Raw genomic sequence first — 26615 nt, forward strand, 5'->3', positions numbered from 1 at the left:
CTTAAAACCTATTGGAAAAATATAATACAAACTATAAGTAAAATTGCTAATGTTAACCTTCCACCTGATCCAAGATTTATGCTACTGGTAGATGAATCGGTTCTTCTGCTCAATCGAAGGAAAAATGTACGTTTAATTTAAATGGCTCTGAAAGCAGCAAAGAAATGCATTGCTATACAATGGAAATCAGTAGAACCACCAAGTCATATTGTATGGCTTAGAGCAGTGGTTCTCAACTGGTTTGGCCATGGGACCCACATTTTTACATGGTCACAAAGCCGCGACCCAAATTTTTAGGAACTAAAATATAATTTAGGAATTATAATTTATTTTGCATTTATTTGTTAAGATACACAAACAGTGACAGATACATCATAAGAAAATCACCAAGACTTACAAATAAACAATATTTTACTGCTGTCATTTAACAAAATTTATCACATTTTTACAAATATTACAAAGTGTAAACGTCAAATACTGTAAACAGTTACCATGAACTACACTGAACTGTTAATAAAACATTAACACTGATCCTGTTGAACAGACCAAACCCGCAAATTAAAGTAAAATTATTAAAATAATAAACATTTTTATAATAATCACCAGTTATCTGCTCTTCTGCTTGTGTGTGGGCTTTCTTGGTCTTTGCTACACGGTAAGCACAGTAAGATGCGCGGCCTGTACTTGTTTTAAACATGAAGATGTTCGGCACTTTTGTGATGCTCTCAGCTCTTAGAGTCGTCTTTGAAAATAGTCCACAGGTTTGTCCTTCCAACTGGGATGTTTGATTTCTAAATGTTGTTTTAATTTAGAAGCTTTCATGCTCTCTTGTGAGAGCACCTCACTACATATGACATACTGAGGTTTTAAGCCTTTCTTTGTCGCCAATAGATGTAAATCTAGGGTCGTACTTGCGCTTTGACATATTTGTTGCTACAATTAAATGAAATTTCACATTTCAAACGGTACGGTTGTCGCACGCACATTTCATAATAAAAGTCCGATATAAGCAAAATAAGTTAAAAATGAAACTTTTGTTGTTTAATTGATCACACACTCCGCGACCCACTGAAAATGTTCCCGCGTCCCACTTTTGGGTCGCGACCCACCAGTTAAGAAACACTGGCTTAGAAAACTTTCTTCTTATGTTTCTTTTGAAAAAAAAAAAAGTTTAATCTTAAAAAAACTCTTCAATGTTTGAAAAGACTTGGGGTGAATTTATTGAATACAGCACAGGTGTCAAACTCAGTTCCAAAAGGGCCGCAGCTCTGCACAGTTTAGTTCCAACCCTAATTAAACACACCTGATCAAACTAATTGAGTCCTTCAGGCTTGTTTGAAACCTTCAGGTAAGTGTGTTGAAGCAGGGTTGGAACCAAACTGTGCAGGGCTTCGGCCCTCCAGGAATCGAGTTTGACACCCCTGGAATACACATATAACTTGGATGTTACATTGACCGAAAATATGGATGGGAAAGTATGACTCTTCATTGTTTTAATCCTTTTTCTGTCATCATTGTTTGTTTACTTGTTTATTTCCTCCTAATTTACAAATCAGCTTGATGTCTCACAAATATGTCCTTTTAAGTGTTCTGTTTTGTGAGGGTGGTAAAGGGGTGGAGAGTGGTAAGAAAAGAATGTTTACATGTTTACTGACATGATTCTGAAAATTATTGATGTCAAATATATATATATATATATATATATATATATATATATATATATATATATATATATATATATATATATATATATTATTAAGAAAGATAGGGGTAGAAGTAGGAAATTTAATAAATAACATAAACAATACTAGGTACAACTACGTTACTGTGACGGTTGGGTTTAGAGTTGAGGTGGGGGTAGATGTTAATAAAATACAATTTATTGGGTTATTTAATAAATAACAAATAATGCTCAGTACAACTACTCTTTTTATGTTACTGTGATAGTTGGGTTTACGGTAGGGGTAACGTAAAAAAAACAATTTATTGGATAACTTAATAAATAATACTCTGTACAACTACTGTTTTTACATTACTGTGACGGGTTCAGAGTTAGGATAGGGGCAGATGTTAAAAAAATACAATTGATATTAAATTGAATAAATAATATAATCATTTTCGTTGATTTTCCAGCCGCAGCAGTATCTGATCTAGCAACAACCGCGGAGCCCAGCATTTTCACAATATATGCAAAACTGTATTCGGTTGCTAGGTGAAAATAGAATGTTTTTAAAATGGTTCTAACATTCTAACAGAGAAGGCAACTCTGAAACAAAAAAAGTCTAAGATGTGCAAAAAAGGCCCGACGGTACTCTTCTGCCTGTATTTGAGAAGAATAAATCAGCGCTGTTTATCCGAGTCAGTGTGTGTAACATCACAGGACAGAAGCATCAAAAGGTATGAACACACACACCACTGTCATGTCAGAATGAGCCCATGAAATTCAAATACACGACTCCAGTTCACTGGCCCAATGCACTTCTCTCACACACACGCGCACATACATACATACGCAGAACCCACATAAACCACAAACAGAAATTGACTCTGTCTCTCTCCATTTCTCTCTCTTTTTAACACATGCACACATCTCCACCTAGACTCGCACAATTCCACAGGCCTCACACGCGGCTGCTATTTCTGTACGCTCCCCATCTACTGCCCATTTGTCTCGTAAAGGACACACTGCAAAACCCAACCTGCCACTTTCAGCGCAGGAGAAACAACTTTAATTGCATGTTGTTCCTTTCCAATTCAGTCAGGGAGAAACCAGAGAGAGTTTAACCACGCTGGGAACAAGCACAACAGGCCACACAGCATGACAAACTCAACCCTGCGCCGCTGCCATCGCTAAAACTGCCCGAGGTAATAAACTCGGCATATCTTTCAGCTCTGCTTCCCGCTAAAGCATAGGGTTAAGTGTATAAACGATAGCTGCACGTATGTGATAGATCGCTAAATGTGGAGGTATTTGTAAATGTTCGATATCTAAATGCTGAGGTATACCTGCATTTTACGCCAAATATGGAAATTTAAGTAAAAATATTTTAATTAAAACATTTCTAAATTGGTAAATTATATTAAATATATGTTGATTATGGTAAAAAAAAAAAAATTAAAGATTGATTAAATACAAAAATAATTACTTTAAGTAAAAATATTTGAATTTAAATATTTTGAAATTGTTAAAGTACATAGGAAATATATGTTAAATGTGTTTTAAATAATAAAAGTAGATTTTTAAAGTAGAAGTATTTAATTAAAATATTTCTAAATTGTTAAATTCTCTATGAAGAATGTTAATTACATAAAGTAACATTTAAAAAGGGATTAAATGCAAAAAACTATAAAAGTTGAAAATTAGTTGAATGCAAAAATGCAAAAAACTAAATGCACAAAACTAACTTCAAATAAAAGTATTTTGATTAAAATATTTCTTAATTGTTAAATTATATAAGAAATATGTTAAATGTATTTAAATAATTAAATGGATTTAAAACAAAAAAAACATAATTTTAATAAAAAATTATTTAAATATTTCTATATTATTAAATTTTATAAGAAATGTATATTAAATAAAAAAAATAAAGATAGATTAAATACAAAAAACTTTAAAGTAAAATTATTTTGATAAAAATATTTCTAAACTGTTAAATTATATAAGAAATAAATGTTAAATATGTTTTAAATAATTAAAGAGGGATTAAATACAAAAAGCTAGCTTTTTAAACAAAACTATTTAGATATATTCAATATATAAAAACATTTCTAAATTGTTAAATTATATATTAAAGTGATAAATATGTAAAAAAAACAGTAAAGAGGGATTAAATACAGAAATATTATTTTGATATGATGTTAAATTACTATCGTTGAGATAACTTTAAACATAACAGATCAAATATGAACATTAAATACTACTATGCTGAGCTAAACATGAATCTGTTTAAAGATGCAATGAATTGAGGTAAAAAAGCCACATTAAATCCTAAAATAGTTGCTGCATTAAACTAAAGAGCTAAATTAATTTTGAAGTCACTCTTTAATATGTTGATAATCAAATATGAATATTTATAACATTGAGTTAAATAAATAATAATAATTAAAAGGAATTAAATAAAAATATTAAATAAATGTAAAAATGGGCGAGGCAGTGGCGCAGTAGGTAGTGCTGTCGCCTCACAGCAAGAAGGTCACTGGTTCGAACCTCGGCTCAGTTGGCGTTTCTGTGTGGAGTTTGCATTTTCTATCTGCGTTCGCGTGGGTTTCCTCTGGGTGCTCCGGTTTCCCCCACAGTCCAAACACATGCGCTACAGGTGAATTGGGTAGGCTAAATTGTCCGTAGTGTATGAGTGTGTGTGTGGATGTTTCCTAGAGATGGGTTGCAGTTGGAAGGGCATCCGCTGCGTAAAAAACTTGCTGGATAAGTTGGCGGTTCATTCCGCTGTGGCGACCCCGGATTAATAAAGGGACTAAGCCGACAAGAAAATGAATGAATGAATGAATGTAAAAACGAAATTAGTAAATTATGAGTGTATAAAAAAACAAGTTGAGACACACAAATGAAAATGTATCTACAAAAACAGAATAAATAAAGTTAAAAAAAAAAAGTTAAAATGCATGTTAATGTTTAGCTACATCCAAAGTATTTGACTTCAAATCGAAAAACAAACTCAAAAACAAAAAATTGAAACATGTAGGAAAATGCAAACATTGACTGATATGTGGACTCTAAGAATGCTGCTTATCATTTTTAGACTTCACCTCAGCATTTAAAAAACATACTGAAGTATCAGCACTGGCGTGTGTTTGTGTGGGCATGCATGGGCCGGTGCCCACGTCTGTGCCAGCTGTAGTTACTGTAGCTGGCACTACGTTAATGAGGAGGTCCTGTGGAGGGATGAGAGTGGAGTCTGGGCTGGAAAAGAGAAGATTAAAATTTCAGCACAACACAAAGCCCTAAGAGAGAGAGAACAAGATAGATGGCTGGGACGACAGACACCTCGCGGGCCTGTAAGAAAGGCGGACATTCCACCGCCAACACGTCTGAGAGTGGGGGAGGATCATGGGGGAGGGGGAAAGAGAGAGAGAGAGAGAGAGAGAGAGAGGTCGCATACAAACAGCGGAGCGAATTGAAGCATTCCATTATTACGCTCGACTGAACCCTGCTCCTCTTTTCACCCTGAACCCAAGAAACACACACACACACACACACAAACAGACCAAATACACACTCGCACACACCAAATACACACTCTTTGCAGCTGATACCATCCTTCCTTCAGACTGAACTCGGAAAGAAAGAAAAAAAAGAAAGAGGAAAGGGAGGGTGAAACGACAGGATGGGATATGAGAGACAAAAATAGGAGTGATGTTTTCTGGACGGATGATTCAAAGACAAAATTGAATTTTAAAAGATGATAACTTCCAAAACCTAGCGGTAACTCTTAAATCGGTTGAGTTTATGCTGTACTTTACACGTCAGGTGGATAAATGAATGAATTAGCCGACAGCTAGCTCATTGTAACTCTCCTGTGGTCGCCATCTGAAGCTAAGCAAGGCTGTGCATGGTCAGTACCTGAATAGGAGACTACATGGGAAAGCTTGGTTGTTGCCGGAAGTGGTGTTAGTGAGGCCAGCAGGGGTGCTCAACCTGTGGTTTGTGTGAGTCCTAATGCCCCAGTATAGTGAAAGGGACTCTATACTGCTCAGTGAGCGACGTCTTTCGGATTAGGCGTTAAACTGAGGTCTCGACTCTCTGTGTTCATTAAAAATCTGAGGATGTCCTTCAAAAAAAGTGTAGGGGTTTAACCCCGGCATACTGGCCAAATTTTTCCACTGACCTCTGTCTATCATGGCCTAATAACCATCCTTATATCATAATTGATTTCATCACTCTGTCTCCTCTTCATCAATCAGCTGGTATGTGGTGTGCGGTCTGGCCGATATGGCTGCCGTTGCATCATCCAAAACACTGGGTATTTAAGTGTAAATAACTTTTGTACAGTAGAATAAAAACCAAAGTGATGCATATGTGCATAAAATATAGAAATATAGCTTCTACACTTTCAAACGAAACCACTTAAAGGGTTCTGGTGCAATGCTAGTCCTTTAAATCTTAAAGAGAAAGTCGATGATGTTGGGAGTTTGAGATGTTAACATTAGTTTTTTCCCACCCACATAGTCTAGATGACATCATTATCTAAAAAAAAAAATAACTTTAAAGGTTGATAAAGTTCTTACTTCTAGATGAAATATGACTTCATTTTAACAATATTGTACCCTTCATCGTTATTCTACTCTATTTGACTCAACATTGAGCATTCTTTCAATAAGCATGACCACAAACATCTCCACGGTTCACACAGGCGACGATTGATCATGTTATGGATTATGTGTCCATACCTACTGAACGCTCAGAGCAAACCGGCCGTATCAAAGAGGCAGAACAACTGCTCACCGAGGGGCTTCCTTTCTCATTGGCTTATTACTGGAGCACTGCAGAGCATGACACGTTCTTATGTTTATTTAACTACGATACTCGCTCACGAACGTCTCAGCACCCTTCCCTTTGAGATCCACCTACTGTCACTGTGGATGAACTGAGCAAACGGAGCATGTAAAGCCCTGAGGCCAGGAAGGGGCTCTTAGATGGGGGACGGGATTCCTTTATCCGCTACCAAAGACACATGCATAGAATCATGTAACCTCATTAAGTCAGCAATCACAACAACAACGGCAACCGAGAAGACTTGGATTACAAATGTTCTGGGGTTAGGGAAAACTGCCTGCGTGAAGCACAAATCTAAATGTATACAGCAAATGTGCATAGAACAAATCCACTGCCACATATTATTAACTATACATCCAAAGCAAATTAGGCAAAACATGTAATAAATATAACACTGATACTATATTGTACTAACTTTTATTTTTACATTTATTACCACTTAATAACATCACATAATATAACATAAAAATTATTCAATAAATACACAATGATACTACTGAACAGTTAAGCATGTCCTAATATATTTATGCATCCTACAATACAAATATAATATAAATATACACTATTTATATCCACACAACAGTTCTGTCTGATACTCAAATCTGATTGGCTGATAAGCGTGCGATATTCTGCAGTATCAGCACTCGTACAGCGTCTTCACCCTTGTGCATTACTCCGCCCACATAGAGTGACAGCAGATCAATAAACTCACTACAGTTTGACAAATACTGCAGCTGTTTGACAACATAATGTACTTTTGAGGCTTTTTAGGCAAAAATGTAGTTGTTTAGACTGCAACTGCAGTTCATTTAAAGGAATAGTGCTTATTTTAAATATTTTTACTTTTGGCAATTCAGCGCATTGGCGGCCATTAGCCTGTTATTGAGCAGTGCAATGTGAGTTGATGTTTCACCACAAGATGGCGACTGCGACAGCATAATATGTTTTTAGGGGAGGAAAAACTCAATGTAAAATTTCAAACTACAGCTGATCAAATCATAATAAAACTGGTAAGTGACACTCTTAAGTCAGGGGTTCTCAACTTTTTCACTTCGAGGCCCGCATTTCTGAAGGCACATCTGTCTGACATTTTTTCCTAAACTGATTGTATAGAGAAAATGCTTATTTGAAACTTTTATTTATTAGCAAAACATTTCTTTTGCTTTGTACTTCTATTATTCTCATATTTTTCTACACCACATAAATATACATTTAATTTTCTTAAAAACATTCACAGAGTTCGAGCTCCCGAATTTACTTTAGTTACTCTTACAACTGCAGAGTACTTGAGCCTTTTCTTTACTAAATAAACAAATGTCTTATTCATTGTTTTGTGTTATTGATAGTTTGTGAATCAACTGACTTGTGTAAATCTGAAGCCGTACGAGTCGCAGATGTGAAGCACATGGAGGCTGGTTATTATACCTCTAATCATCGTTGCCTTTACATCTGCGTGACGAGTTGCTTTATACAACTGAAAACATAGTCCTAGTTGGCGTGGAGCTGTTGGAAGTTTAAGCCACGTTTATGTGTGTATTTAACAGTGAGACTTTTAAAATGAAAATGGGAAATGCCATTACTTCGATAATTGTAATATGACATATTTAATAATAAATCAAATAACTATGGTAGAATATTTAAGTTCTCACGACCCACCAGCAGGATCGCTGATGCCAACTAGAGGTTGTGAATCCCTGCTCTAATTCAATCTCTCTCTTGTGTATGTTTAGTGCTGTATTTATAACATAGTAATCTGGTATTGTTTGCTTTTTCGGGGTTAATTATTGTGATCTCCCGATTGCAGCAGAGAAATACTGGGAAATCTCTGTAGACTGATGGCATTTCATGCCGTTCAGCCGTATAATCTTAAAACGTGAGCAAAATTACCTATTTAGTCATCACTTTAGCCATTGCGCTACAGAATCATTCAAATACTAGCTCTAAATTAACGTTGATAAATTAGCAACGGTTTCTGCTGTTCTGATGGTCAGCTGAAGATATAAATGAATGGCTGAAGAAAGTAGTTCCTCGTACAAAATGTTCTTTGAAACTCACGATTATGCCATGCAACAAGTTTCTTTCAGGATACACACACCGGCGCCGCAAGTCGGCGGCGCCCGGCCATGGCTCAGGACGCAGTTCATTTTTCAACCGCGCCACAAAGCGGCATCTGATTAGTTTCATGTTAAATATCATTCGATGTGCATGTCTGGTGGGTGATACTTTAAACTGTCATGTGCGCCCCGTGTCGCGGCGCCAAGCTGCGCTTCTGGTGTGCGACCTGCTTCAGGCACTCAGCCTGCAGCCTCAAGTCAACACACACCTTCCACCTCCCATGTCGCACTGCTACTCGTGTGATATATACAAAAATACTGTACATTACTGTATATTATAAGGTAATGTTAGTAGTAATTGTGACCTTTACTACTGTTATAATGGTTCAAAAAACATTGAGGGAAAACTGCAGGATAACTTCTCTTATTAAAAGCTTCTTTTTAAATCAACAGCAGATTTCAACATTCTTAATAGAAACTTGGACTAATGCTTTCAATCTGTACATGTTGTGTTTTTGATTACAGATGACTCAAACTTAAAGTGCATCAGATTACTTGTAAACTTTGGCTGTGATTTAGTCACATTATGCAGTTGTTTTTTTTAGAAACGAATACGCTGGTTTGGACAGACCATAGCATTATTTTTCCTACTTACAACAAAGTGTCTTTATATTTACTCTTTCATATGCAAGTAACTGAAAAAGGTCAATTAAACAGTGCTTTGAATTCATTGTGAGGGAATTTGGCAGCAAATTCATCACTAATGTGTTGCTTGTGCGCGCACACACAAAACTGCAGTTAATATTTTGCCAGCTATCAAACTAATACTAATAAAAGAAAGAGTGAGGATGAGAAGCAGGTACACGATCTAATGGAGCAGAAATGTTTCACCTGCCTGCGTTCCCGGGCGGATTGGAAACAGGCCAATGTTACTGAATGTCACAGTGCGTCGTCTTATGTGTGTGTCTTTCTTGTTTGCGTTTGTAAGCACGCACACAGTCATATTTAAATGTCTGACAGTGAGATTTATCTCTTGTTAGAGCCGTGTCTGTGGAATCAGCAGCATGACTTTTCCTCAAATAAACCTCATTCTGACCTTCCGGCTTGCCATGGTGGATTTTAGAGCTTAAAGGTCCCCTGAAATGCTAAGATTTGTTCAATGCTGACACAATTTCAACTAAAATAAGGCAGGGTTGGAGATACTGAGTAGCTCCTCCTATTTTACAAATAGCCAATAGGATTTTGTTTATATCACACAGCTTGCCAGTCATGAGATCCACAGTCTATAATATAATATATAGTCTATATATATAGTCTCTCTCTCTCGCTCTCTTTCTCTTTGTCTATACACACACACACACACACACACACACACACACACACACACACACACACACACACACACACACACACACACACACACATATACACATATACAAAATTCATCCCGCCACGGCTACATTACAGCTCATTCAAAACATTCAGTCGTTGTACTATTTTAATAGTGGGTGATAATCGCACCAAAACATATGAAAAGGTAAGTGAATTATAACAGCTCAAACTTTTCTGTAACCGTAGTAGTGCTGCGTGTCATTTGTTTAACCCTTTAAGGTGACGTGCTGACTGAGTGACTGACAGGTGCGTGATGCGTGAGGCCAGCAAAAACGACGTAGCTTTCAGTTAAGATGAACACAGTTTCCAAAATTATACTTAAAGGTCTATGGTTCTGCATACAATGTCTCTATCTTGCTGGAGTTTATAGCTGTTTCAGTTTATTTCAGGACGCATTAATGCCGCTCTGTAGGTCTATTGGAGACATTCATAAATTTTCCTAGCCAATCTAATCAATGTTGGAGACATACTTGTTGCATAAACGCACTAAATCACACTTCAGCAGCGTTTATTTGAGAGCGCACAAGAAAATCTGCACTTGAGCAGCGTATATCTGAGGGCGTGCAAGAAGTTTTGTGTACGAGCAGAGGAAATTGGTGCACAAGCAAAGAGATTCACATGCTCGTATTACATAAATGCAATCTTGATTAGTAATACTGCGCTTACGACATTTTGAAATAACACCATAGGTATTTGGTAGACCTGTGTAAAAGGCCGGCCGCCACAGCTGGAAAAAATCCTAGATGCAACACAGTAACCTATATTCAAGAACACAGATATTTTCCAAAACATTTCGAGTTTTTCTGTTTTTATAAAAGTTTTCCAGGCCTGGAAAATGCCATGTCAAAATTCCATGACTTTTCCAGGTTTTTCATAAACATATGAACCCTGCTATTTCAATTGGCTCTGATGCATTTGTGCAGAGTCATGCATAAGATCCAACTCTGGGCCAGGTTACTGAAATATTGTTACCCCTGATAACTGTAGAGGTGTTCAAACAAAGTCCCTTTGAGGCAAGTCATTTCACTCGGGGGGGCCATTTTCAAAACACCTCTCGGGCATGCAAGTGCAGCTCCTATCTCTTCAAATGAAGAAACATCAAATTCCTTAAAACGCTTTGCCATGCTCACAAAAAAATTTAATATGTGGAATCAACAAAGACAGTTCATCGAAATTTGCTCATTAATTTTGTTTGTAAATGTTCGAATCATGACAAAAAACATGGCACCATCCTGCCTACGGTCAAAGAGCTTAGAATCACCAAGAGGCGACACTCAATAGAACGTTCTATTGCAACAGCAGCGCCCAGCAACAGTCCCGCGATTCCGCCATTTTGAAATGAAAGTCATCAGCCGTCCATAGGGTATATGCCGAAGCATGCTAATGGGACTTTTAATTTGCCAGTAACCTGGGTTAATCGCTTCCGGCTAACTGTATGCCAAGGCAAAAACCGGCGCTTTTGAGGTCAGTTTTCTTTAAAAATCAGCGATCTCCACTAGCTGAGTGATATCCGATATAAAGTGGGTCTCAGATTGTACAAAAAGCACTGCTTTAAATTACATTTCCCCCGCCATGTCTTTATAATATGAGCATTTATTTTACCCCAGTATATTCAATGGAGCTTCTGCCCTAGCCTGCGATTCTGACGGGCATGTGCGAGTAAACGGCTTTTTGTCTCGTTTTATGCTTGGGCAACTAAATGAATGCCAAAGTTTATTTAACAGAATGTATTTTAATGACATTACAAAGAAGGAACCGTATAAAATGGAAAAAAGTTCACAATAACAGGTCACCGGAAGTTTATGAGCATGGGAAAAACACTAGCTCGGCATATACCCTATTGGATCTTACTGCTGTCTGCTTTGTTTTTTATTTATTTATTTTTAAAAAGCACATTAAAGCTGAGATACAACCTGAAAGACGATAATACAACACTTACTATCACCATCATCAGCACTTTTGATAGTTTATTTTATAGACTTATAATATGCTATTGTTCTATTGAAATTTTCATTCCAAAATGGCCACTGCGTGACTAGCTGCAGTTTCCCAAAATCGCAACAGAGTGTCGCCTCTTGGTGATTCTATACTCTTTGCTACGGTTCAGGCTGATGGTGGTGGTGTAATGGTGTGGGGGATATTTTCTTTGCACACTTTGGACCCATTAATACCAATTGAGCGTCATGTCAATGACACAGCCTACCTGAGTACTGTTGCTGACCACGTCCATCCCTTTCTGACCACAGTGTACCCATCTTCTGATGGCTGCTTCCATTAGGATAATGCGCCATGTCATAAAGCATATATCATCTAAACACTGCTTTCTTAAACATGACAATGAGTTCACTGTACTCAAATGGCCTCCACAGTCACCAGATCTCAATCCAATAGAGCACATTTGGTAAGTGGTGGAACGGGAGATTCGCATCATGAATGAGCAGCCAAATACAAATCTGCAGCAACTGTGTGATGCTATCATGTCAATATGGAGCAAAATCTCTGAGAAATATTTCCAGTATCCTGTTGAATCTATGCCACGAAGGATTACGGCAGTTCTGAATGCAAAAGGGGTCCAACCCGGTACTAGTAAGGTGTACCTAATAAAGTGGCCAGTGAGCGTAGATAACCTTAAGACTAACATATTGATACTAACACAAAAAAAATTCTTTAAATGTGCAGTGCTGGGGGTCTGGTTTGATCACAGGTAGTGTAATTACGCCACTCCCAGCGCTAAAACAGCCCGCAGCGAGCGCTCTCTGCAACAGGATGCATTCCTCAGCGACAGCAAGACAAGGAAATTGCCACCTAACCTCGACCACATGACAAGGAGAGAGCGAGCGGAGGAACACACACGTGCACGCGCGCAGACGCACACAAACACACATGCATGACCCAGATCAAGGCGAACAGACAATGCGCGCAGATGCACACACTGATTCGCCGCCCACAAAATGTCAGTCGACGGTACGAATCCCGTCATTACTAGATCACCGCGCGTTATGAGGGATTGTGTCATGCATTATTCAGTCTAGTGTAGCCATAAAGACAGCATGGGCGGTAGGTGAGGACTATTGAATATCAACTTGTGCATGAATGAAGGTGCGATTTCACCACACTGTGTTTTTCCCCATAATCAAACCTGTCTGCAGTAGGATTATGAGCTGTTTTGGTGCGGATCAAAGGGGTGTGTGTGTGTGTGTGTGTGTTTGTCTGTGTCTGTATGAACACGCAAATGTGTGCAAAGGTGAGACAAAGACGCCTAGCAGACATTCGAGGAAACACAGAAAGGGTAATCTGAGCTCCTGCGGCGTCCCGTCAGAAATAAAAGCCGGTTTACTCACTTTGCTGTGGATTCTTCATCAAATTTCGTCTTCAGTTCGTGGAGTTCTGCCTGAGTTGCTTCAAGTGCTGCATTAAAAATGTAAAGCCAGTGTCAGTAAAATTCAACTACGCCAAGTGACGTGTGTGTAATTGCAAAAACATTTAACATGATGGTGGATGCTTTAGCAAACCTGTTTGTAAGGACTGTGTTTTCACATCCGAGTCTTCTGTCCTGCTCTCCTGGCTCTGCTCTGGCTGACTGTACAGACACACAGGGCACAATTAAAACAGTTTCCTAATATACAGCTCAAGTCAAAATGATTAGCCCTCCTGTGACTTTTCCTTTTCAAATATTTCCCAAATGATGTATAACAGAGCCAGAACATTTTCAAAGTATTTCCTATAATATTTTTTCTTCTAGAGAAAGTATTTTTTGAGTTATTTTAGCTAGAATTTCATTTTTTAAATCCAGTTTAACCCTTTTAAAAGGCATCATAATCAGGTTGACCTTTTATCCATAGGTTATCATTATTATCTTAATTGCTTATTACTATTACTATCAGAGTTGTGTTAGCATATTATAAAATACAAGTGGGCCAAAAAATATTTCCAAGGAGTGCACTTTAAAGAGTTAAGGTCAATATTATTATCCCCCTTAAGCTTAAATATTTTTCGATAGTCTACTGAACAAACCATCGCTTTGCAATGACTTGCCTAATAACCCTAACTTGCCTAATTAATTTAGCTAAGGTCTTTAAATGTCACTTTAAGCTGTATACTAGTCTCTTAAAAAATATCTATAAAAAATATTATTTACTGTCATCATGACAAAGATAAAATAAATCAGTTATCAGAAATGAGTTATTAAAACTATTATGTTTAGAAATGTCTTGGGAAAAATAATTATTTCCGAACTGGTGGTATTACATATTGATTATATAATATATATAATAATGATTATATATTTTTCAAATGTGGATATAAACCTATATTCTTAAACTTGGCCATCTATTGTGGTGCTGGCGTAATAAAGATCACTGTTTTAGTACAATATCAAAAAAGATATTATTTTTTGCTATTACTATTTTTGTCATTATTTAAAGGTATTACAAATTTTTCTTGCATTTGAATTAATATTTATTTTATTTTTTTATTTTTAAATTTTTTCACACAATTTATATATTTTAGTACAACTTAAACTAAATTAAATTAAGCCTTTGTTAGTTTTTTCATTTCTGTTTAAGGTTTCTAGTTTCTTGTTTCCTAAAACAACGTTGAAATAGGGCTAGGTGATAAACAATATTATATCGAATTGTGATAAAACATGTCAATAACAATGATAAGCTCTAGACCTTTTACACTAGAGCCAATTACACAGAAGAAATGTGCAACAATGGAAATCTAAAATAGATTAAAGATTTTTGCTAATATTATGATATTTACAAATATTAGCCCCCTTTTGAATTTTTTTTTTTTTTTTAAGGTTAAGGGAATTTTCACAGCATGTTGGATAATATTTTTTTCTTTTGGAGAAAGTCTTATTTGTTTTATTTTAGCTAGAATAAAAGCTGTTTTTAATTTTTTAAACACCATTTTAAGTACAAAATTATAAGCCCTTTTAAGCTATTTGTTTTTTTTACTGTCAACAACTGATATCGAAATATATATCTTTATCATTCAATATGACAAATAACTATTGAGATTACATTTTTGCCATATTGCCCAACCTTACTATGAAATGATTTTAATTTTATGTTCATGGACAAAATCCTAAACTAATACAAAATAAACAATTACTGTATAATTCCAGTAAAACAGTTAAATTCTGTAAAGTGACCTTGAATTTAACTACAATACACAAATGATTAATAATAATACATAATAATAATCCTAATTATTATCACTGTTGTTTTGTCATTGACAATTGTCATATGGATATTGTTATTTATAAATAATAATAATCATGAAATATATAAAATAAAATAATATAATATAATGATAATCATGTAATACATGATAATCTGTAATAAATACAGTTTCTCAACCTACCAGCAATGCCTCCAAATTCTGTCTAAGTATTCAACCCACTACATTTTGAAACCGAGCTTATGACTTCACACAATCAGGAAGATTAATGCAGTGCGGGATTTGCGCAACGGTCAGGCTAACCTCTCCTTGTCTGCATAGTTGTTTGGAAGGTTTTCTCCTTTGCTTTGCCTCTCTTCTCTTTCTGATGAGTCCAAGTTCGGCTCGACAGCCTCCTCTGTGTTCTTGGCCTGCAGAGAACGCTCATACTGCTCCAGCTTCTCTTTAAGTGCTTTAATAGTGACTTCTGAAGAAAGAAAAGCAAGATAAAAAGACATCAGGGCATAAATAGAGGGCCTGGGTGTGCGTGTGGTTTATATTTTGTCCATATTATGAAGCCCACATGTCCCAGAAGGATAACAAAACCCTAAATCAGCCAAGAAGAAAACCGCTTAATAAACATACCAAATGACATCTTTAAGGAACAATTGGTCCAAAAATGAACAATCTGTCATCATTTACTCAGCCTCAAGTCATTTAAAACCCATGTAACTTTAGCGGAAGACAAAAGGAGCAATGAAGACTGTGACACTTACAAAGAATGAGGACTGAAGCCTCGACAAGACACTAAAGTGCCATAAAGCTAGTCCATATGACAATATTCCAAGTCGTTTGAAAGCACATGACAGCTTTGTGTGAAAACAAACCAAAATTTAAGCCATTTTTCATGAGCAATCAGACTCTATGATACAGTTTGAGCAGCTCTCGAAGTAACAGCCCACTTGAGGGAAGATTGTAAGTGAATAATCGCTCACATTTCAGTCTGCTTCTCCATCCAGAGCTGAATTCAGAAGAGTTAGACCTGCAAGATTCTGAATAAACTAAGAAAAGAGATCACGATTGCTTTAAAATACCTAAAGAGGTAAATTATTAAATTAATAAGCTTATAAGAGGGTCAGACAAAATGTAGCAGTCCATTTTAAACAATAATAATTTCAAGAAATTCAGTTTTGATCCTTTAAAAGGTGACTCTACTCTCATAACTGACCCATTGTTTCATTACTGGATGAATCAGCATTTTTGAACAAATATCGTATACAGACGGTTCAAAGACTCACCTGTGAAGTCTTCACTTGTTTTGTTACTGGATGAACTGCTTTAGAACAATTAACTTGAATGAATGATTGAATGACTCACTCAGAAAGACTTTACTTGTTTTGTTATTGGATGAATCAACATTTTCAATCGAATCTATTGAATGAATTATTCAGTAACTTTCTCAAAAAAACTTCACTTGCTTTGTTAAAGGATGCATTTAGAACGATTCTCTTGAACGAACAATTCAATGACTCACTCAAAGATTGTGTTGTTTCTGATGAAACAACATATTTAAATGATTCCTATGAATAAGCTTACTCCAATTACTCCCTCACAAGAACTTCACTTGTTTTGTTAATGGATGAAACAATATTTTTCATTGAATCTATTGAATGAATTTTTCAGTGACCCTCTTATAAGGACTTTGATTCTTTAGTTGATGGATGCATTTAGAACGATTCTTTTTAATGAACGATCCAATGACACCCTTAAAGATTTTACTTGATTTGTTTCTGAAGAAATAAAACTTTTGAATGATTCGCTAGAATAATCACTTCAATTAGTCAATCATAAAGACTTTTTTAGTTTCAGGAAGAATCAACATTTGGAACAAATCTCTTGAACATAATTTAGGACTCCATTTGTTTTGTTACTGGATGAACTGCTTTAGAACGATTCTCTTGAATGAACGATTCAACGACTCACTTGTAAAGACCACTTGTTTTGTTGCTGGATAAATCAACATTTTTTAATAGATCTACAGAATGAATAATCAGTGACTGTCTTATAAAAGACTTTACTTGTTTTGTTGATGGATGCATTTGGAATGATTCTCTTGAATGAATGATTCAATGACTCAAAGTTTTGACTTATTTTATTTCTAATTTTACAAAATTTTTAAATGATTCGCTTGAATAAACACTTTAATTAGTCACTCATAAGGACTTCACTTGATTCATTTCTGGAAGAATCAACATTTTGAACAAATCTCTTGAATGAGTGATTAATGACTCACCAAAAGACTTTCTTTGGTTTCTGATGAAACAATATTTTAGAATGATTCACTTAAATAAACACTTCAATTAGTCACTCATAAAGATCTTACTTGTTTTGATTCTGAAAGAATCAACATTTTGAACAAATTTCTTAAACATATTTTAGGACTCCATTTGTTTTGTCACTGGATGAACTGCTTTAAATCAATTCTCTTTAATGAACGATTCTATGACTAACTTGTAAAGTCTTCACTTGTTTTGTAACTGGATGAGTCAACATTTTTTAATAGATCTATTGAATAATCACTTTCTTATTAAGAACTTAACTTGTTTTGTTGGTGGATGCTTTTACAACGATTTTCTTGAATGAACAATTCAATGACTCACTCAAAGATTTTACTTCCTTTGTTTCTGATGAAACAACATTTTTGAATGATTCGCTTGAATAAACACTTGAATTATTCACTCGTAAAGCCTTTACTTGTTTCATTTCTGGAAGAATCAACATTTTGAACAAAATAAACGATTCTATGACTCGCTCCTAAAGGCTTAACTTGTTTTGTTACTAGATGAATCAACATTTTTTGCGAATCACTTGAATAAAGAATTCTATGATTTACTTATAAACACTTCATAAGTATTGGACTGCTTTAGGACAAATCTCCATAAGGAATGATTCATTGTCAATTTTAATCGCTGCTTGTTGCCATCTATTGGCAAAACAATGTTGCTGACAACCATTATTTAAACCATCAAGTTACTTTCAGGAAGTGATTTACTGTATTTGGATATCTACCATAGACAGCACTGCATCTATAAACTGTAACTCCAGTACTTAATATAATTATTCAATTTTGCATGTAGCGTTCTGATAGTTAATATAATTATTTGTAAATCCGTGAAAAATACTGATTACTTAGCTCTCTAAAGAAAAACTACACAAGAGTGACAGAATTTTGATGTAGGCTAAATAAAATGCTAAGCACTTTTCCAAGAGGCACGCATTTAAGATGAGCTGTGAGGTAAGAGCTCCGAAACTATCAATAGCTCTATATAAAACAACAGAAGCCAAGGGAAAGTCCCTACCATAATAGAAAAATGTGTGTTTGCATGTCTACACAGACACACACACACATTCACAGAAAATATATCCCTGATAGAGAGCTTTTTCCTCCTCTCGCTCGGTCTCCGGCACAGCCATCTGCGGTGATTTAAACTCCAGCACTTCAGCGCTGACACATAATCAATGAGCAGCAGTCCCACAAGAGCCCTTTTAGACCCTTAAATGCTAAACTGGACTTTAAACACTGGGAGACTGGAGGATCACTGACCTGAGAAAGATCAGCGTGTAGAATAGGAAGGATTACCTAGCCGAGCGCTCAGACGGAAACACACCTGTGTGTGAGTGTGTTCATGGACACGTGTGTTTACGTGAGACGGGTCGCATGTGGCTCGTGCGGGACAAATAAAATATTGCCGTTATTGAGCCGCATCGATTAGGGGAATTCCACAGAGCGTGAGTGAATGATCTTTCCCTCTTGTTTGCGTTAGAAAAAGAGAGAGGGGAAAAAAAAGAAGCAGGAAACATGTCTGGCTGAAACAGCAGTGGGCCCGAAATAGAGCTCAGATGACTACAGCTCATTTGAACAGAAATAGGGCCCCGTCTATGTGGGTACACTCGTGCGGCCTGCCAACATGACATATGCATAATACATTTCATTTGCCAAGCGCAGATAAATCCTGTTTTACAGAATGAGAACGCTTGCAAATGAATTTAACTTCCGTTATGTGAACAGTTTAAATGAAATAATTATTGAAGAGGACGTAAGAATTCATTAAAACTGAGCTTTATCAATTAGTATTAAGATTTGGATTGAATAAAATATTATAAATAAGCTGTAAATTAATATGTTTCAGGGTTTTCTTTTTATAACTAATGATTAATGACCGCTAAATAGTGATTTGTTGCATTACATAAAATAAAAATTAATTAAGTGTGTGTGCAGATTTATATGTAAAAACAGAAATATACATCAAAAATACATATTTTAAGTGAAAAGTATATTAATAATACACTTTTAATAACAAATAAAGTAATATATTTAAACGTAAATATTTTACATGGATTGTACCATATTGTTTAAGAAGTAAGATCAATTTTATGTGCCAATTATTGCGTACTGCAAGCATGAAAAGAGCCTTACTCTTTTTATATTATCATTATTATGCTATTGGCTAGACTAGACTCAGATGTGAATTTATAGGGCCTGAGAACAGATAGTTAAAATATACACTCACCGGGCACTTTATTAGGTACACCTGTCTAACTGCTCGTTAACGTCAAGGCATGTAGACATGGTCAAGACGATCTGCTGCAGTTCAAACCGAGCATCAGAAGGGGAAGAAAGGGGTTTTAAGTGACTTTGAACGTAGCATGGTTGTTGGTGCCAGAGGGGCTGGTCTGAGTATTTCAGAAACTGCTGATCGACTGGGATTTTCAAGCACAACCATCTCTAGGGTTTACAGAAAACATCCATTGAGTGGCAGTTCTGTGGGCGCAAATGCCTTGTTGATGCCAGAGGTCAGAGGAGAATGGCCAGACTGGTTTGAGCTGAGTGAGAGGCAACAGTCACTCAAATAACCACTTGTTACAACCGAGGTATGCTGAAAAGCATCTCTGAACACACAACACGTAGAACCTTGAGGCGGTTGGGCTACAGCAGCAGAAGTATTGTTGCTGACCAAGTCCATCCCTTTATGACCACAGTGTCTTCATCTTCTGATGGCTACTTCCAGCAGGATAACACACCATGTCATAAAGCGCGCATCATTTCAGACTGGTTTCTTGATCATGACAAGGAGTTCACTGTACTCAACTGGCCTCCACAGTCACCAGAGCTCAATCCAATCCCTTTGGGATGTGGTGGAATGTGAGATTCGCATCATGGACGTGCAGCCGACAAATCTGCGAGATGCTATCGTGTCAATATGGACCAAAATCTGTGAGGAATATTTTCAGTACATCGTTGAATCTATGCCATGAAGGGTTACGGCAGTTCTGAAGGCAAAAGGGGTCCAACCCGGTACTAGTAAAGTGTACCTAATAAAGTGACCGGTGATTGTATAGAGTAAAAAAAAAAAAAAAAAAAGTAAAAGCAATATATATATATATATATATATATATATATATATATATATATATATATATATACTAATGGCCATGGAGAGTTACTATATGACTGCAAGTTAACTATGTTTATTTATGATAATTTTGACTGTTAAAAGCTATTAGTTACTAGTTAATTAGTTAAGGTTATTAGTACCTTCCGAACTTTGATTGTAATGCAATAATATGCACCTTTTGTAAAGCTGCTTTGGAACGATAACTATTGTAAAAAGCGCTATACAAATACTCTTGAGTCGAACTGAGAGGACAATAACAACAGCTATTCAGTCATTCATAATGTCTTAAATTCTACATGTTTGCACTTTAATATTTTTTTAGGCTGAATGAGAGAAAATGTTAATATGATCATCTCATATATAAATGATTATCTTTTTAAATCTAGGGTAATTACCTTGGTTTTTAACCTCTGAAATTTCACGTTCGTACTCTTGTAGTGTATCTTTGAGCCTCTGGTTTTCGGTCTCCAAGTCGTGCATCTTCCGAACCGTCACCTGGAGTTGCTGAGCTGCTTCCAGTGCCGAGACGGGATCTGAAACACACACACAAAGAGAAAGTGTATGGAGATCAGTGTGGGCCAGGTTCTGTGCAACTGTGCAGCTCCACTAAATACCTAAAAGTGTCTTTGCATTTTTGCGGATTGCCAACCGCAGCTAAAAATGTTAACTAGAAAAACAAACCAAGCCAAAACACGCCAATAAATCCACACTACGCTCCAGCACCTCGAGTTAACTTCTGCTCCGTTAAGACGTATGAATGAAAAAGCAACAAAATGAACCAGTCACTGATTTTGATTATGAAAGTACCCTGTCTTCTGGAAACGTGATGTGACGTACGATTACTTTTACTTGAAGAAAAAAGGTGACTTTATTTTAGGATTCAACTCTCGCTATTAACAAAAGCATTAACTTTTAACTCAATTTGCTGCTTATTAATAGCTACCTGTAGTAAAGGACTGGTTAAGAAAAGGAATGCACTGTTGAAGATGCATAACATGTGCTTTACACATATTAATAAACAAATATGTTCATTATAGGCATATTAATAAGTAACTAGTTGGCTAAAATGAGTATGGGTTCTTATACTTGGATGTTACTAATAATGTTACTACTACTACTACTACTACTACTACTACTAGTACTACTACTAAATACACGGGGCGGCGCGACGGCGCAGTGGGAAGCGCTGACGCCTCACAGCAAGAAGGTCGCTGACTCGAGTCTCGGCTGGGACAGTTGGCATGCACCGGTTTCCCAAACAAGTCCAAATACATGCGCTGTGGTTGAACTGGGATAGTTGATATTGTCTGTAGTGTATGTGTGTGAATAAGAGTAGGCATGGGACGATAACCACTTTTTTTTTTTTAAGGTTGAGTGTACCGTGGTTTGGAAAAGTCAAGATTTTAAAATCGCCAATATTTTCTGCTACACCATTTCTGAAGTATGTACAGTATTAAATGTTTTATTTCATTTTTATTGTTGAAGACAACAGCATCTATAGCAGAAAAGAAATCCAAAGATGCCGTTTAAAATTGCAAGAAGAAAATTTACACAAGAAACACAAGAAAATCTGTGTTTTTGAAACTACAATGACACAAGTCAATGTGGTTCATTTTAATATGTAGCCTGACATGTTTACTTCTTCAAAATAATGTAAAGGTTTCTGAAGATAAAATATTTTTTGTTCAAAGGGGAAAAAAGTTTTTTTTTTTTTTACCCAGATATTTGAAAAGAATATATATATATATATATATATATATATATATATATATATATATATATATATATATATATATATATTCCCCCCCCCCCCCCATCATATTTTTATCCAGGGTTATTTTACAGTCAGAATCTTATACCGGCTCAAAATTAAATGGGAGTATATGGGTATTTCCCAGTGATGGGTTGCAGCTAGAAGGGCATCTGCTGCGTAAAAAATATGCTGAATAAGTTGGCGGTTCATTCTGCTGTGGTGACCCCAGATAATAAAGGAACTAAGCCAAAAAGAAAATAAATGAATAATAATAAATAATAAATACATATTTTCATTTATTTTATATGAAAGAAACTGATGACACAAACAACTCAAAATAAGACTTAAAGTATGCTTTAACATTTATACAACCAGAACTAATATCTTTTAATAATGTTATCGGATTTTTTGCATATTCAAAAAAAGAAATATATATTATAAGTATAGTTTCATACAAAACAATCCAAAAAAGTAAAGACTTTTAAAAAACACTTATGATAATAATAAAAAAATTAAATCAAATGTGATGTATACACTTCAACATTTTATACAACCACAGGTAAAACATAAAAATAGTCACACATTATATGTGCATAATCAGCACATTCTAATAAATGACTAATTAATCATGAAAATTGGTCCTAATAATACAAAATAATAATAATAATTATTATCATCATCTTTATAAAATTTTTAAAATATTTGAAATGAAAACGAACAACAAACAGCAAAATTATGACAGAAAAAAAATATAACCTAAAGTATAGTCTTTAATATTTTGTACAACCACAATTAAATAAATATAAAAAAGATAGGTAACACTTTATTTTGATGGTCCAATTGAGTATTAGTAAACTGTCTGCTTAATATCTGACGATACTACTCCTTCAACACACATTTCTCTGACTATAAGAGACTTTGCAAGTACATGTCAACTTACACTAACTCTAAGCCTAACCCCAACCTATCAGTCTACATATATAGTCAAATGAGAATCAGTTGACTTGAACTGTTGAACATTTGTAAATTAAATTTAACAAATGGACCATCAAAATAAAGTGTGACCAAAACATATAAATATTAAATAAATAAATAAATAAACAAATGAATGAATCAAACATTTTATATTTATTTATCATATACATCATGTTTCCTACAAACTAATATTGCAAAATATAATACATTTTTATTTTTATGAAATTATTTGATAAAATATTTTTTATTAAATAATAAATAAAAAATTAAATTTTTATTAAGCATTTAAAAAGATTAAGCATTTCAGGTTAGCAGGTTGTAAAAATTTCAGCAACTCATTTCTTGTCAGAATGTTCATTTGTTGCTTTCATAAACAGAGACTGGTGTTCAGTGAAAGAGAGATGGAGAAAAGTGCTGCTGAGAGACTGAAGCCAGACCTTCACACTCAAGACTGACTACCACACACACACACACACACACACACACACACACACACACACACACACACACACACACACACACACACACACACACACACACACACACACACACACACACACACACACACACACACACACACACACACACACACACACACACACACACACACACACACACACACGCTTTTTCATCACTGTCGGTCCCCCTCAAATGCTAATTGCTATATGACTAATTATGGCCCTGTTCCCGTTGATTTTCCTTAATGAGACAGCCAAGTTAATTATGTAATCAAACTATTTTATTAGCCCCTGCGGAACATGAGAGAGAGGGAGAGAGACAGAGAGAGTGTAAAATCTGAAAAGCTGACAGAGAAGAGTGTAAAATAAAACATGTCATTCATCCTCTTTCCCTTTTTTTGCTGCTTGCTTAAATGACTTGGTTGGAATGAGCTGAAATAACACTAATCTTGTAAATATCTGACAACTTAATCAAATTAGGTTCAATCTACTTATATAAAACAAATGTTGAACTTTTAAAAAAAATATATATTTATACAGTTGAAGTCAGAATTATTAGCCCCCCTGTTTATCCCCCCCCCCCAATTTCTGTTTAACGAAAAAATTTTCAACACATTTCTAAACATAATAATTTTAATAACTCATCTCTAATAACTGATTTATTTTATATTTGCCATGATAACAGTACATAATATTTGACTAGATATTTTTCAAGACACTTCTATACAGCTTAAAGTGACATTTAAAGGGTTTACTAGGTTAATTAGGTTAACTAGGCAGGTTAGGGCACGCACACAAATCTGAAGCCCCTAAAGACTGGAGTAATGATGCTAAAAGTTCACCAACATAAATACATTTTAAACCAAATTTGGTTTATTGTTTTTAATTGTAAAATTATTATTTTTTATTTAAAAAGAAACTATAAATATAATTTTTGCTTTAATATTGTTCTGTTTAGCATTTTAATAATAATTTTTTAAATAATGGCTTGGAAATTTCAGATATAATTTCATATTTGTTTCAATAAATGTATAATATATATACTTTCAAAATATTTTCACATTTTTATATATATATAAATTTAGCTTCAACATTGTTCTGTTTGTAATTCCAAGAATTTTTCCAATTTTTAATTTTAATTTCAGATTTTTTTATTTTATTTTACAGTATTGAGGCAAAAAAAATTCACATGAATAAATAAATTTGAAACTACACTGAGTAAGAAAAAATTTATATTTCACAATTTTTTATCAAATAAATGCAGCTTTTGTAAACAGAATAGGGACAAAACAAAACAAAACACAAAAAAACAAACAAAAAAACAAAAAAGAAACAAAACACAAAGCAAAACAAAACCAGACAAAAACAAAATAAAAAGCAAAAAAAAAAACAACAACACAAAAACACAAAAATTAAACAAAAAAATTAAACAAAACAAGAAATACAAACAAAACAAGAAACAAAACAAAAAGCAAAGCAAAAACACAAAACGAAGCATAACAAAACATAAACAAAACAAACGATTAAAACATAAAACACAAAAAACACAAACAAAACAAAACAAAAACAGACAAAAACAAAACAAAAAACAAAGCAAAATCACAAAACAAAACAAAAAACAAACAATTAAAACATAAAACACAAAAAACACAAACAAAACACAAAACAAAACCAGACAAAAACAAAAAGCAAAACAAAATGATAGAAAAACAAAAGCACAAAACAAAACAAAACAAAAATGAAACAAAAACTAAACAAAAGAAAAAGAAAAACAAAACAAAAATAAAAAGAGAAACAAAACAAAACAAAAACACAACAAGAAACGAAACAAAACACAACACAAAACAACACATCACACCAAAACACAACCTTATTGATCCCAAAACTTTTGACCTTTTGGGCAAGTAACTGATCTGGTATCACGTTAAAAACTTTATTTTAGTTGTTAAGTTGCATTGCAAGAGTTAACAGAATGTTCTGCTAGTCCAAATGATGTAATTAAGATTAAATACCTCTAACAAGAGTAAACTGCTCAAGTTAAATACACAGCAGAAAGTGATTTAATCTCACTGCTTCTTGCATTCAAGTTGCTCAAATCAAGTTGAAATAACCTCATTCAAATGCATGTCAATTATAGAAAGTCTATTTTTTTGTAGTGCAGATGGCGGTTTTAGGCTGAAGGTGCAGGAAGTGCTGATGGGGTGTGTGTGAGTGTGTGTGTGTGTGTTTGTGATGTGCCTGTGTGGCAGCTGGGTGAGTGTGTGTCATATCTAAAAACTGCAAGAGGAAGTCTGAACGACATGCTGTCATGCTGTTCCCTTTTGTAGCTTCGGCGAGTGCCATTTCAGATCCAAACGTGACTGTCATGTGACCGAAATGACCAGCCAATTCAGATCTGATTTACACAAACACGTCAGTCAGGATCAACTACTGCACACAACACTGAAAGCAGACTGTCTGCTTAGTTATGACATTAAGAGTATATTAGTATACTTTACAATGCTTTGAAATCTTCTACAGCAAGAGTATTTGACACACAGTTTTTAAAAATGTACACTGTAAAAAAAACATTACTGCCTATTTTCGTTTTTTAGTCAAATCAAAAAAACTTTTATTGTTGTCTCAACTTACATTAGTCAAATAGACTAACAATATTAAGTTAAACTTTGAATAACAAATAATGAAATCGTTTAAACTTGATCAACTCATTTATATTAGTTGTAAAAACAGAAAAGCATTTGTTTTTAAGACTTTGTCATATCATATTTTACAGTGTATTGAAATGAAGGGAAGATTGTTACTAGTGTGAACAAAATAGGAATCCACAGCTTTTCCTAACATTGATCAGTG

General features: G+C 34.9%; 1 protein-coding gene and 1 long non-coding RNA gene across 11 annotated transcripts in view; one reads left to right on the forward strand and one right to left on the reverse strand.

Annotated features, from left to right (window-relative positions):
• Positions 1–26615, reverse strand: part of cux1a (cut-like homeobox 1a) — a 259039-nt gene that overhangs the window by 95644 nt on the left and 136780 nt on the right. For all 10 annotated transcript variants that reach the window (XR_015501310.1, XM_087270994.1, XM_087270993.1 and 7 more), the window contains exons 5-8: positions 20975–21112; positions 15448–15610; positions 13470–13537; positions 13299–13365 (exon numbers count right to left, since the gene is read on the reverse strand). Coding sequence is in view for 9 of the 10 variants with exons in the window: in XM_087270994.1 (XP_087127120.1) it covers positions 13299–13365; positions 13470–13537; positions 15448–15610; positions 20975–21112 (436 nt within the window). In the remaining variant the exon portion in view is untranslated. The remainder of the gene's footprint in view (positions 1–13298; positions 13366–13469; positions 13538–15447; positions 15611–20974; positions 21113–26615) is intronic.
• Positions 6780–10006, forward strand: LOC147842133 (uncharacterized). The gene is made up of 2 exons (XR_015501320.1): positions 6780–8617; positions 8802–10006. It is a non-coding gene; the product is annotated as an uncharacterized LOC147842133 (long non-coding RNA).

Source organism: Danio rerio, chromosome 10, assembly GCF_052040795.2.
Source record: "Danio rerio strain M-AB ecotype USA chromosome 10, GRCz13ab, whole genome shotgun sequence".
Taxonomy (NCBI): Eukaryota; Metazoa; Chordata; class Actinopteri; order Cypriniformes; family Danionidae; genus Danio; species Danio rerio.